The sequence below is a fragment of the Pelophylax lessonae genome (assembly GCF_965119305.1).
Source record: "Pelophylax lessonae genome assembly, chromosome: 8".
Lineage (NCBI taxonomy): Eukaryota > Metazoa > Chordata > Amphibia > Anura > Ranidae > Pelophylax > Pelophylax lessonae.
This window is the reverse complement of record NC_138775.1, coordinates 215,416,915-215,430,911: the sequence shown is the minus strand read 5'-3', so window position 1 is coordinate 215,430,911 and position 13,997 is coordinate 215,416,915. Positions and strand designations below refer to the sequence as shown.

Genomic DNA, 13,997 nt, shown 5'->3' with positions numbered 1-13,997 from the left:
TCAAATACCTTTTTTAACTAAAAATACCCCTATAATACTAATCCATCGCCCTTTACAGGACCGCTATTCTCATTCTTACAAGGTGTACGGTATTGGATTTTAGTCAAAATCTCACTTTTAAAAACGCTGTCTGGGCGCGGCCATCTTAGACGTGGGCATCTGAAGCCACAGTGTAATCTGCTGTGTCCTTCTTCCTGATTCCAGGGAGTGTTCTGGGAGTTCTTCCTGATTCCAGCCCCCTGGGAGTGATGACAAACAGCTCCCAGGATGCAATGCAAAGGTGGAAGTGATGTCGGTGGCTGCGGCCACAGAGGGGGGAGAAGGAGGAAGTACAATCAAAAATGCCCTGAAAAGAAGGTAAGGGACCTGACATCAATTGTATGTAAATTATTGGAAGGGTTGATAAGGGACTACATCCAAGAATTTGCTAAGGACAACAGTATCATCAGCAGTAATCAGCACGGGTGCACAAAAGGATGTTCTTGCCAAACCAATCTGCTAACATTTTACGAGGAGGTGAGCTGGGAGCTAGATAGGGCTAGACCTGTGGATGTGGTGTATCTGGATTTCGCTAAGGCATTCCACACTGTTCCCCACAAACGCTTAATCTACAAGCTTAGGTCTGCAGGCATCGACCTCAAGGTTTGTTCTTGGATAGAAAACTGGTTACATGGGCATGTCCAAAGTGTGGTGATAAATAACACCTACTCAGACTGGTCTGGAGTGGTAACTGGGGCCCCCAGTGCTCAGTCCTGGGACCAATTTTGTTTATTTTTTTCATCAATAACATAGAGGACGGAATCAGCTCAATCTCAGTTTTCACGAATAACACAAAGATATGTTGGGCAATACCTTCTCATCAAGATATAGAAATCTTACAGAATGACCTGAACAAAATAACAGAGTGGGAAACTACGTGGCAAATGAGAGTTAATGTAGAGTGTAAGGTAATACACTTGTGGGCTAAAAACAATAACACAAATTATGCTCTAGGGGGGGAAAATCTGGGGGAATCCAGAATGGAGAAGGATTTGGGGGTTCTAGTGGAAGATAGACTAAGTAATAGCATGCAATGTCAAGCTGCAGCATGCATAAGGAAGGGGATATACTCCAGAGATAAAGTTATAATCCTACCACTTTATAAAACCCTGGTCCGGCCACACCTGGAGTATTCTGTCAAGTTCTGGTCGACAATCCTCAGAAAGGATGTGCTGGAACTGGAAAGAGTCCAAAGAAGGGCAACTAAACTAATAAGGGGATTGGAGGAGTACCTTAATTATGAGGAGCGATTACAAGCTCTTAATTTATTCTCCTTGGAGAGGAGACGCCTGAGAGGGGACATGATATTGATTCACAAATACCTCAATGGCGATCCTAGCATAGGTAGAAAACTATTTAGTCCCCAGGAGTGCAAGAAGACACGTGGCCACATAATGAGATTAGAGGAGGGGCGGTTTAACCTTAAGCTGCGTAAGGGGTTCTTCCCTGTAATAATGGGGAACTCTTTCACAATTGGTGGCAGCTTGTAATGTTCTGATACCTTTGGGTACCCTAATTACTCTTTCATAAGTGTATGCGCCCCACCATTCTCTTTTGGTAAGGTGCGCATACACCTTTAAGACTGATGCTGTCATCACTGAGCGCCGGACTGGACGGCTATTTAGATCGCCGGCTCTCACTCACATGTGTTCGTTCAACCTGCTTTAAACCTGTCTTGAAGCTCTCATGCTTGCAAGCATACCTCGCTGTCGGAACCACGCTGCGCTGATCCCTGTATCCCGCTACCGGATCATCCGCTCTTGCCGAACCTCTCCTCTGCTACATTGCTATTAGTGATAAGTACCCCACAGGGGAAACCTCTATAACCTTCATACTAAAGCTTACACTATCTAGCTCTGCATACTAAGGACTATTACTACATCTGCATTATCTAAGATTGCTAGCTCTTGAGCCTACTACCACCTGTTCTTGCACTGGGTTGATCTCTCTTGTATGTCCACCTGCTACTCTGTCATCTGCTACCATACATGATTGCTAAACCTATCTGCATCCCATCTGCTACTATCTTACTTTCAAGAACATTTCCTTTCAAGTGTCTGTCATCTACCATCTCTACCCAACCTGTCTCTTCAGCCTATCATCACTGTGTTACTATATACATAAGTCACTCTAGGAAACATCTTATTGAGTGTGTGTATTTACTTGCTGAATTGAGATCATCCACACATGATGAGTCATTGGGAGTTGGGATTGGTGTCTCAGCGTTTCTCTACATGACTACTGAAGTGGAATATTTCTGCAGCTGAAAATCCGCATCATACATAAAACGCAGGAGCGTTACAGATTGAACGAACCTCAAATGGATTCAGCAGAAATAACCACTCAGGTGACACAATTAAAACAGCAAGTAACTGTGTTAATACACGCACTTGCTGAATTAAAAGAAGACAATCAGGCTCTGTCGCAGCAGGTAATTAGACTGACACAACTTACCACTGCTCAGTCCCCTGAACCCAAAATAAATCCTCCTTTGGTATTTACAGGCGATCGCAAAAAATTTCGTGAATTTAAAAACGCATGTGAGTTACTTTTCTTGCTAAAACCCCGTACCTACCTTACTGATCACATTAAGGTTTGTACTATTATTTCTTACCTAACAGGCGATCCTCGGGCCTGGGCAGACTCTCTTTTTGAGAAAAGCGATCAGCTTCTCAACTCCTATGCCTTGTTCCTAGCAGAACTCACTAGCCTATATGATGATCCCAATAGGCAGAGTACTGCCGATCTTCAATTAAGATCCTTGAAACAAGGTAGGAGACCTGTGGAAGACTTTGTCGCAGAATTCAAGAGATGGACCCTTGATTCAGAATGGAATGATGCATCTCTGAAAACCCAATTTAGCGTTTGCCCTTTCAGAGGCCGTTAAAGATGAGCTCGCCCGAGCGGATCTGCCAAAAACCCTGGATGCATTGATACAACTCAGTATCACCATAGATAGAAGACTACGAGAAAGAAAGGCTGAGAAAATGGGAATGCCATTATCCAGTTCTTCTCGGATTTCGGCCGTTGACCCCTTTCCTATGGAGGTAGGAACCATACGCCCACCTCTATCAACTATGGAAAGAGCCAGAAGACGATCTGGTAATCTCTGCTTGTACTGTGCATCCCCGGATCACAAGATAAACGTCTGTCCCCTAGTCTACAAAAAGAAGGGTGAGTGTTCACATGTCCTCCTACGGGGATTGACAACTTCAATTACTAACCCTTACCTTTCTGTTTGCTTAACATTACAGTGGGACCAGAACAGGATTACTACTAAGGCCATGATTGACACAGGATCTTGTGGAAATTATATTGACATACGTTTTGCTGCTTTAAATAAAGTTCCTATTATTTCTAAACTTAAACCTGTCTCAGTGAGTCTTATTAACGGTGTTCCTTTATCCTCTGGTCCGATCACTGATCAGACACAGGCACTCCTAGTCACTACTAACGGGTCTCATATGGAGACCACTACCTTCGATCTAATACCTTCACCCCACTTTCCCATTGTGTTGGGACTTCCCTGGTTGCACACACATCAACCAACCATAGATTGGAAGGAACGGACCCTGGCCTTCCTCTCTTGCTATTGCGAGGGTACGTGTAACCTCCTGTCTTCCGGGAAGATCCTGTCTGTGGTGACAGATGAGATTGCACCACTATGTTATCAGGATCTCTCTGAGGTTTTTCTTGAGAAAAATGCTCAAGCACTACCTCCCCATCGAGACTATGATTGTAGTATTGATCTACTCCCAAATAGCAAATTGCCGTTCGGTCATGTTTATCCTCTTTCGCAGGATGAACTTTCCCATCTCAAAGACTATTTGGATGAGAATTTGAAAAAAGGTTTTATTAGACCTTCCACTTCTTCCACAGCAGCAGGACTCTTTTTTGTCCGCAATAAGGACTCAAGTCTCAGGCCTATCATCGACTATAGGCAATTGAATGCTATTACAATAAAAGATCGCTATCCTCTACCGCTTATCCCTGAGCTCATTGAGCAGGTGCGTGGAGCTACCTATTTTTCAAAATTGGACCTGAAAGGAGCATACAATCTCATTCAAATCCGTGATGGACACGAGTGGAAGACTGCATTCAGAACCAGATACGGATTGTTCGAATATCTTGTAATGCCATTCGGGCTATGCAACGCCCCTGCAGTTTTTCAACGATTTATAAACGATATTTTCAGAGACTTACTAGATGTCTGTGTTGTGGTATATCTGGACGATATACTTATATATTCACGATCCCTGTCTGAACACATAAGACATGTAAGACTAGTATTATCGAGATTGCTTGCACACAACCTTTATGTGAAACTGAAAAAATGCTTGTTTCATAAAGAAGAAGTACTGTTTCTAGGCTACATCATATCCAAAACAGGAATCAAGATGGACATGAGTAAGATATCCTGCATTCAGGATTGGCCTACACCAACCACACGCAAGGCGCTACAGCGATTCCTTGGATTTTCGAATTTCTACAGGAAGTTCATCAGAAACTTCTCTGCCATTGTGAGACCCCTCACACAGCTCACTAGCATTAAAAAACCATTCAAATGGTCAGATGAAGCAAATAAAGCTTTTCACCTGTTAAAGACAAGGTTTACTTCTGCTCCCATACTACGCCATCCAGACCCATCCCTCCAATACATTCTGGAAGTAGATGCGTCAAACATGGCAGTAGGAGCAATACTCTCCCAACGACCAACTCACACTTCACCACTTCATCCAGTCGCCTTTTTTTCTAAATCCTTAAGCAGTCCAGAGGTAAATTACCCCGTGGGTGAAAAGGAACTGCTTGCTATAAAATTGGCTCTGGAGAATTGGCGACATCTACTCGAAGGCACCCAATTACCAATACTTATATACACAGACCATAAAAATCTTCAATATCTTCAGACTAACAAAACTCTCTCTCACCGACAGGTACGATGGTCACTATTCTTTCTAAGGTTTAACTTCCTAGTGACCTACACACCTGCAGATAAGAACAAAAAGGCGGATGCACTATCACGACTAACTGAAGAAAACTAATTCGAAATCCCTTCCGTTCCTATAATACCTCACAAACGCATTATTGGAGTTGTCCGTTCCTTGAAGGAAGAGGTTTTGCATGGTATAAGTTTGGATTCACCCCCACCACAACTAAATACTGATGCAGAAGGCTTCCTCTACTACAACGACAAATTTTACATACCACCTACCATACGCACCAAGATCTTGGAATTATCGCATGATGTGCCTATGGCAGGACATATGGGTATGACAAAGACTCTTAATCTGATTACCAGGCAATTCTGGTGGCCTGACATGAAAACATCTATACAAAAATTCGTCTCTTCATGCAATGTCTGTGCCAGGTCCAAAATTGACACTACGAGACCATCCGGTCTACTATGCAGTCTACCAATACCCCAAACTCCATGGGAAGTTGTGTCCTTGGACTTTATAGTAGAATTACCTCCTTCCAAAGGATTTAATACCATCTTAGTGTCAGTGGACCATCTGACAAAAATGGCACATTTCATTGCTATTCGCAGACTACCTTCGTCCAAACAAACAGCAGAACTCCTGATGAAACATGTCTTTAAGTTACATGGTATCCCAAAAACTCTTCTGTCTGACCGTGGATCACAATTTATTTCCAAGTTCTGGCAAGAACTATGTCACATACTACGGATTGAGCGGAAGCTCACTTCTCCTTACCATCCGCAGACCAACGGACAGACTGAAAGAGTCAACCAATGCATCGAGCAATATTTACGTTGTTACACTTCTTACCAACAGGATGATTGGGTGGATCTTCTCCCTCTGGCAGAATTTGCCTACAACAACGCAACCCACAGTACGACCAAGCAGAGTCCGTTCTACTTGAACTATGGGTTTCATCCCTCTATTCTTCCACCACGCATCCTTCCTTCAAATAACCCAGTAGCCTCAGACTATCTTACCCAAATAAAGGACTCGCTGGGTTTGCTTAATACTACCATTGCACACGCTCATAGTCAACAAAAGAAGTACTATGATCTTCGCAGAAGACCTTCTCCTCAGTACGCTATCGGGGACCTCGTTTGGCTCTCAACAAAAAATTTAAGACTGAAAATCCCTAGCAAAAAGCTTGGACCTCTGTTCTTGGGACCTTTCCCAATCAAGAAACTTATTGGAAAAGCTGCAGTACAGCTTACATTGCCAATAGACCTCAAAATACATCCCATTTTCCATGTGTCGCTACTGAAGCCCCATGTTCCTGACCAAGGAATAAGGCCTACTATCCCACCTCCTCCTCCTGTACAAGTTGAAGGTGGAGAAGAATATGAGATAAAAGAGATTCTGGATTCTCGTATCCACAGAGGAAGACTTCAGTACTTGGTTCGATGGAAGAACTATGGGCCCCAAGACGACACCTGGCTAAACACCTCTGACATACATGCCTCTAGATTAATCCGCAATTTTCATGCGAAGTACCCAGACAAACCAGCTCCAGAGGACTTCAGGAGCCGGCCTTAAGGGGGGGGGGGGGTACTGTAATGTTCTGGTACCTTTGGGTACCCTAATTACTCTTTCATAAGTGTATGCGCCCCACCATTCTCTTTTGGTAAGGTGCGCATACACCTTTAAGACTGATGCTGTCATCACTGAGCGCCGGACTGGATGGCTATTTAGATCGCCGGCTCTCACTCACATGTGTTCGTTCAACCTGCTTTAAACCTGTCTTGAAGCTCTCATGCTTGCAAGCATACCTCGCTGTCGGAACCACGCTGCGCTGATCCCTGTATCCCGCTACCGGATCATCCGCTCTTGCCGAACCTCTCCTCTGCTACATTGCTATTAGTGATAAGTACCCCACAGGGGAAACCTCTATAACCTTCATACCAAAGCTTACACTATCTAGCTCTGCATACTAAGGACTATTACTACATCTGCATTATCTAAGATTGCTAGCTCTTGAGCCTACTACCACCTGTTCTTGCACTGGGTTGATCTCTCTTGTATGTCCACCTGCTACTCTGTCATCTGCTACCATACATGATTGCTAAACCTATCTGCATCCCATCTGCTACTATCTTACTTTCAAGAACATTTCCTTTCAAGTGTCTGTCATCTACCATCTCTACCCAACCTGTCTCTTCAGCCTATCATCACTGTGTTACTATATACATAAGTCACTCTAGGAAACATCTTGAGTTTGTGTATTTACTTGCTGAATTGAGATCATCCACACATGATGAGTCATTGGGAGTTGGGATTGGTGTCTCAGCGTTTCTCTACATGACTACTGAAGTGGAATATTTCTGCAGCTGAAAATCCACATCATACATAAAACGCAGGAGCGTTACACAGCTGCGGGGAGTATGGCTACTTTTAAGCGACTCTTGGACTTGCATCTCACAGATCACAACATCCGGGGTTATGGGAAATAAGCAGGCCACACACACAAACACATAAACACACACACACACACACACACACACGTACAGTTGAACTGGATGGATTGATGTCTTTATTCAACCTCAACTACTATGTAACTATGTAACTTCATGTCCAATATGGTGCTTCCCTTTAGGGACGCAAATTGCTGGTCTAGTTTAGTTGAGCACTCTTAAAGAGTCCTACAGTCTCTCTGGCTACCTGATGCCTCTCTTGGCTATTCAGCAGACGCGTTGGGACTCCTACAACATGTGGATAGCCTGAGCCTTTAACGCTCCTCTCACATGCCTATGATGCACATGTCCCCTGTGCAGTATATACATCCTAAACTTGGTTGATGGAGTTAGTCCTCTCTGTCTTGCTGATTTTAAATACTCATTTCAGTTGCTGAACCGTAGTAGCAAATCTCTGGCTTTAAGATCCATTTATGAAATGTGTGTACTGCATTTAATTCTATCCCCCAGTCTCTGAAAATGTAACTGGTGAATTTTATTGGACTGGCTGACAGCCTCTGCTCTCACCCGTAGTTAGCCACCAATCTCAATTAGTGAATACTCCTCTTCCCCTGGTAGGTTGACGATGTCCTGTTGCTTGACACCTCTAGTCCCTTTTGTCTAGTTCCCTACAACTCTCCCTCATAGACAGGCTTCCACTTTGCGTTTGAAGCTCCTCCTCCTCTATTCTTCCACTCTCTCCAACCTCTTTTCTATTTTCTCTTTTCTCTCTCTTCCCTTCTAACCTATCCCCTCTCCTTTTGTATTAACCTCACTTTTTTTTCTTCCTTTCTCCATTAGGCCCCTCTCTCTGCTGCTACCGACACAGGCATGGTAGAAATACTATCCCTAAATGTTAGAGGACTGAACATTCATGAAACGTGGTTGCGAGTCCTTCAGGAATGGGTGAGGATGCTTTACTTTACCCCCACTAAGCATCCAGTGCTTAGGGATTTTAGGTTTCCTACCTCATATCAGAGTTATACTAATAATTCCAACTCCTGAGGTGTTTCCATTATTACTGGGCAGATCCCTACTGTGGAAATTTGAGAATCAGTTGTGTGACTTGCTAGGCAGGTATCTCTTACTGTGCGGCAGGATTGGTAGACAATCTGCACCTACCAAATGCGTCACAGCGTACCTTCCTGGAACCTACTTGGATGATATCTCCCCCTTTGCTGAAGGGAAGATTATTCTGGGTGTAAATTTAAAGGTGGCCCTGGATCCCCTGATAGATTTATCCCAGGGCTCCTCTAATTTCTTCTTCCTGTACCTGAGGAGATTCAAACAGTGTCTTCATAAAGCCCAACTTGTTGATGCCTTGCGTCTCCAACACCACAACTGTCGGAATTACAGCTTCTTCTCTTCTGTGCTTCTATCCTATTCCATGTCTGATTTTTTTTTTTTTTTGTGTGTCTCATGCTCACCTTGATTACATTTTGAAAACCACTATCAAACCCATGGTAATTTCCGATAATGCTCCAATTACAATACCCATCTACTTTTCCTCGCAATCTCCTCAACGTTAGAGATGGCACCGTAATGAGAGCATCTGACAGGACAAGCAATCTCAGGCTGAGCTTCAGGCAGACGTAGCCTCCTTTTTTGCACTAAATTACTTCCCTGGCATAAGGCCACTCTCTTTCTGGGAAATGCATATGTGTTTCATTAGGGGATTCCTTATCAGGGAGCACTCCCTGAAGAGGTTGGATAGATGAAACACGCTGGGAGTATCCTGATGCACGTCTTGAGGGGGTATATATTTAACCCCTCAATTGGGGAACGGCTACTGTGCACTTTTCTTGGACATACTTGTTTCCTGATCCCTCGCATGGAACCATCTGCTTCTATTGGTAATTATTTTGGTGTTAATTCACTCTATTCACCCTTATGGTCATCACTCACCTTTTTTTCATTTCACTTCTTTACCTTAATGACCTGCCCCCACTGGCAGGTAACTTCATTTGCAGGGGGTATATATTTACCCCCTCATCTGGGGAATCATTACTTTATACCTTTCTTGGATATATTTGTTTCCTTATCCCTCGCATGGAATCACTCGCTCCTATTGGTAATTATTTTGGTGTTTACTCACAATGTTCACTTTCATGGTTATCACTCACTTCTTGTGCATTCCACCTTCCCACCCCAGTGACCTGCCTTTATTTGCAGGCCACACGTATTTCCTATTCCCCTTTTTTAGGCTTCCACCTTGTACTCACTTTACCGCACTTCTTTTTAACTTTTCTCTACACCACCTGGGTACATATCTTTTCCTTATCTATTCTCTTGCACCTCTCTCACTCTTCAGTCACCATTATTATTTTCAAGCTCTTATACAATCATTAGCATTTGTCCTTTTCCCTTCCTTGTATCTCCTTCTGGATTTGGGATTTTACCAGTCTCTCAATACTGGCCATCTAGCCAATATATTATACTATATTATATACATTACTGTATTATCATATAAGACTCATTTCATATCCTCAGAAACAATATTGGACTGGCCTTTGAGGAGACTGTTATCCCTCTATTGGAAATTGAATAATGGCTTCTATATTGCACACCTGTCTTTTTACCACACGTGCATACGGCATTGCTCCCTCAGCTCCCGGGTCAGATGGCACCAGAGGACCCTCCTTCATAAGTTCCATGAGGCATCAGCTTAGACAGATTTGTAAGCAATTGATGAATTGTGGTAGACATTGCTCATTTTAGGCGCTTATATATATTTTTAGATATATTGTTACTTTCATGCACATCTCTTTGTAGATAATCGATTGTACCAGCTCCTGAAGAAGTGTTGATACACGAAACGCATAGAGCATTATGGATGCAGTCTCTATGAATTTGTACCATGATCCACAATGTTTCTGTTTTTTTATAACCAACTCATTTTATATTGTTACCTCAGTATCTACCATTGTCCTTTTTTAATATGCTTTGGTCACGTTGGACCATATATAGATGCTACCTACTGTCTTTGCCATGTTACATGATTTTATCATCCATGGTATACAATTAAATTTATATTTTGATACATTTTTTGGTCATATGGTCTTATTTGGTCACACGCCTCATTAAAAGTCCCAAACCCCTCTCCTTTTGCTACCGAATTAGGGATGGAGGTACAATTAATCTTGTAACCTCATTTAAAGTCCCACCCTTCTCCTGTATATCAGGGAGCACTCGCTGAAGAGGTTGGATAGATGAAACACATCAGGGCAGAGTTATGCGACGTCATCCCGCACACGGACCGAGATCGCACCAGGTTGTGCGGTAGAGCCAGTACCAAAGAGAAACAAGTGATATATTTGAGTGCTGAGGGACAGCAAGTACTGCGTGAGTGTTATTGGTTTTATGTTTTCTCTGGTGTCCATTCAAAGCAATGCGATTCTGCAAAGAGCAATTTTTTAAAAGGTTTCTGTACTACTTTGGTGAGATTCCAATGTGAGTTTTTTCCCTATAGAATATAGAAACCTTAGTTTATGTAGTGCTACATAATTGCACTAAAAGTCGGATCAAAATTTTATTGCAGCAGTGTGAACCTATCCTAATTTGGCCTAATTGTGTGTTATAATGTAAATGATACTCACCATTAAGAGAGGACCCGTAGCAAAATAGAACATAGTAAACATCAGAACTGTTACTGGACCGAGATTGCACTGTGGGCCTTTGTGTTGAGATTTGGTTCTTTGAAGAGAACGCACATTGTATCACACCACCACTGTATGACAAAAGACTGGCATCTACATTAGTCTGGCAAAGGGAACAAATCACAGAAAATATATCAGTGTGGAGTTCTTAACAGTCCACCGTTAAGTTGACATCACTGAAATTCTGCAGTAAGCATTTCTGACATTTTCTTTATTAGGAGCAGAAAACACAGAGAAAATGCAACACGTGCATGGATCATTTATTTTCTTAAAGTTTATCTAATGCCAAATTAGCACAGTACGTTTTGTTTTGGATAGAGCAGTAAATAGTTAAAAAAAAAACTTTTTTTTTACTTGCAGTGTTCCTTTGGTAGCACTGACATACAGTACATAACAGGAAGGAAAATGAAAAATCTTGAATGTATGGAAAATCCCTCCTTAGACAGTTGTCAATGAAAGAAGTGTCCCCCCCCCCCCCCCCTTAGACAGTTTCCCTGCAATTTCTATTCTAGTGACAACTCAAAGTTCCCCTTTACTCTCAGTTCCAATGACAATGCCTACCAGAAAAGGAAGAGTGGATCTCTGTAGCAAAGACACAGCAATAATTACTTGACAAGAGCTCTAACCCATCGCCACTACCTCTTACAAAAATAGCAGCTAATCTTTCAACAAATTTGCTGCTATGTCACTTTCTCAGAACAGGTGACAGCAAAGACAATGTTCCACTAGAATGTCAATAAATGCTGTCCCCACTGCCTTGTAGTTAGGGTTGCTACCTCATCCCTTTAAACCAGGACACACATTAATTACACAAGTTCTGTGGCTGATTAAGGTGGCAATTAAACTCACTTGGTGCCTTATGTACATTATATTAGCCTCAGAACCTGTGTAATTAATATGTGTCCTGGTTTAAAGGGATGAGGTGGCAACCCTACTTGTAATCCAGTGCGGAACTGCAGGAGTATTAAAGGAAACAGGGAGTGCACATTGGCTCAGTGCAGGACTACAGCATGTAGATGTATAGTGGAGAAAACTGCTTTTGCAGCTCTTTCCAGGTTATGGTATACCTGGATGGGGCTCTGTAGTTGGGAGATTCCATAGTGTTTGGGTGGGACAGAATCTCAAACCCTGTGTTTGGGTTTTGTGCAGGACCAGCAGGGTGTGTGCTCAGGTGTACACAGCCCATATAATGGAGGCTTAGGAATACCTCAGGGCTCCCGTTGGAGACTCCTCCACCCAACAGACAGGAGGCCTGTGCATGGGAGTCAAGAGGATTCCCATCCTCTCAAGGAGTTAGAGGCTGCAGGTGGCAGCCAGAGTGTGTATCTGCAAGAGGCAATAAATGGCCTGAGGACTAAGGGCAGAGCGGAGCTGTGGACGCTAGAGTAAAGCGGTCTGCACAGAGGCACCTATGATCAGGGTTACCAACCTAAAGAGCCAGGTGTGCTAGCATTCTCTGTTTGTGTATTTAGCAGGAGAAGAAGCCCTGCATGGGAAACCTTTATGTTACAGACTTTTTATTTACTTTTTAATAAAAATGAGTTACCAGGCCCTTAAAATATAGTTCCTAACTACCGTGAATCACTTGAAAACGCATCTACAGCTACTGGTCCCCCATGTTACAAGTGGTTGTTGGATGTGGGCACAATATGGTGGAATCGGGGTCCTTAACCCATCAGCAGGACCAGTATCTGCTCCATTGTGCAAGGAGGGACAGAATGAGCACTGCCAGAGTCCTACCAAATGACCTCCAACAGACCAATGGTGTGAATGTCTCTGACCAAACAATCAGAAACCGACTTCATGTGAGTGGCCTGAGGGCCAGACGTCCTCTAGGGGGTGCTGTGCTCACTGCCCGGCACTGTGGAGCTCAATTGGCATTTGCCCTTGAACACCAGGATTGGCAGGTCTGACATTGGCGGCCTGTGATTTTAACAAATGAGAGCAGGTTCATCCTGAGCACATGTGACAGACGTTAAAGTGTCTGGAGAAGCCGCGGCGAACGTTTTGCTGCCTGTAACATCGTTCAGCACGACTGGTTTGGTGGTGGGTCAATGATGGTCTGGGAAGGCATATCCATGGAGGAACACACAGATCTCTACAGGCTAGACAATGGCACCCTGACTTCCATTAGAAATCAGGATGAAATCCTTGGACCCATTGTCAGACCCTACGCTGGTGCAGTGGGTCTTGGTTTCCTCCTGGTGTACGACAATGCTCAGCCTTATGTGGCGAGAGTATGCAGCCAGTTCCTGGAGAATGGAGGAATTGATACAATTGAATGGCCCCCAGGTTCGCCTGACCTAAATCCAACAAAACACCTCTGTCACATTATGTTTCGGTCCATCCGATGATGCCAGGTTGAACCTCAGTCTGTATAGGGCAGTGATGGTGAACCTTGGCACCCCAGATGTTTTTTTTTTTTTTTGAAAATCTTTTTATTGAGTTATGCACAAAAAAACCACAACAACAAAAACAGAACAGAGCTTGGTGCGGGAAACTCTTCAAGGAAACATGTAGGGATAACAAGTACCGGTGAGCTGCCCGCCACAGGCGGGGTCAATACAGTAAGCAAGCATAGTTATACATGATACTTCAACATCTACACTGTAACACCGCTACTACACAGCAGTAATCAAATGTCAGGACACAGAAAGCGCCCAATCGCAGCAGCCACGCCAGGGCGACCGTACAGAGAGACCGTGAGCTAGGGGCCCATGGGCCGTGAGAGCAGCAGTGCGGAGGAAGACTCCTCGAGCCAGCGCGTCCACACCCTATCATATTTCTTGGGGCAACCTCTATGGTAGTATGTATCACGATACAGTGGGATGGCTGCGTCTATCAGAGCCCTCCATTGAGGAATCGTGGGGGAG

General features: G+C 43.6%; 1 protein-coding gene across 1 annotated transcript in view; it reads right to left on the bottom strand.

Annotated features, from left to right (window-relative positions):
* Positions 1-13,997, bottom strand: part of LOC309562229 (putative ferric-chelate reductase 1) — a gene marked incomplete at its 5' end in the record, with an annotated part of 130,118 nt that overhangs the window by 49,912 nt on the left and 66,209 nt on the right. The window contains one exon of the mRNA XM_082266353.1: positions 11,065-11,227. Coding sequence (XP_082122479.1) covers positions 11,065-11,227 — 163 coding nt within the window. The remainder of the gene's footprint in view (positions 1-11,064; positions 11,228-13,997) is intronic.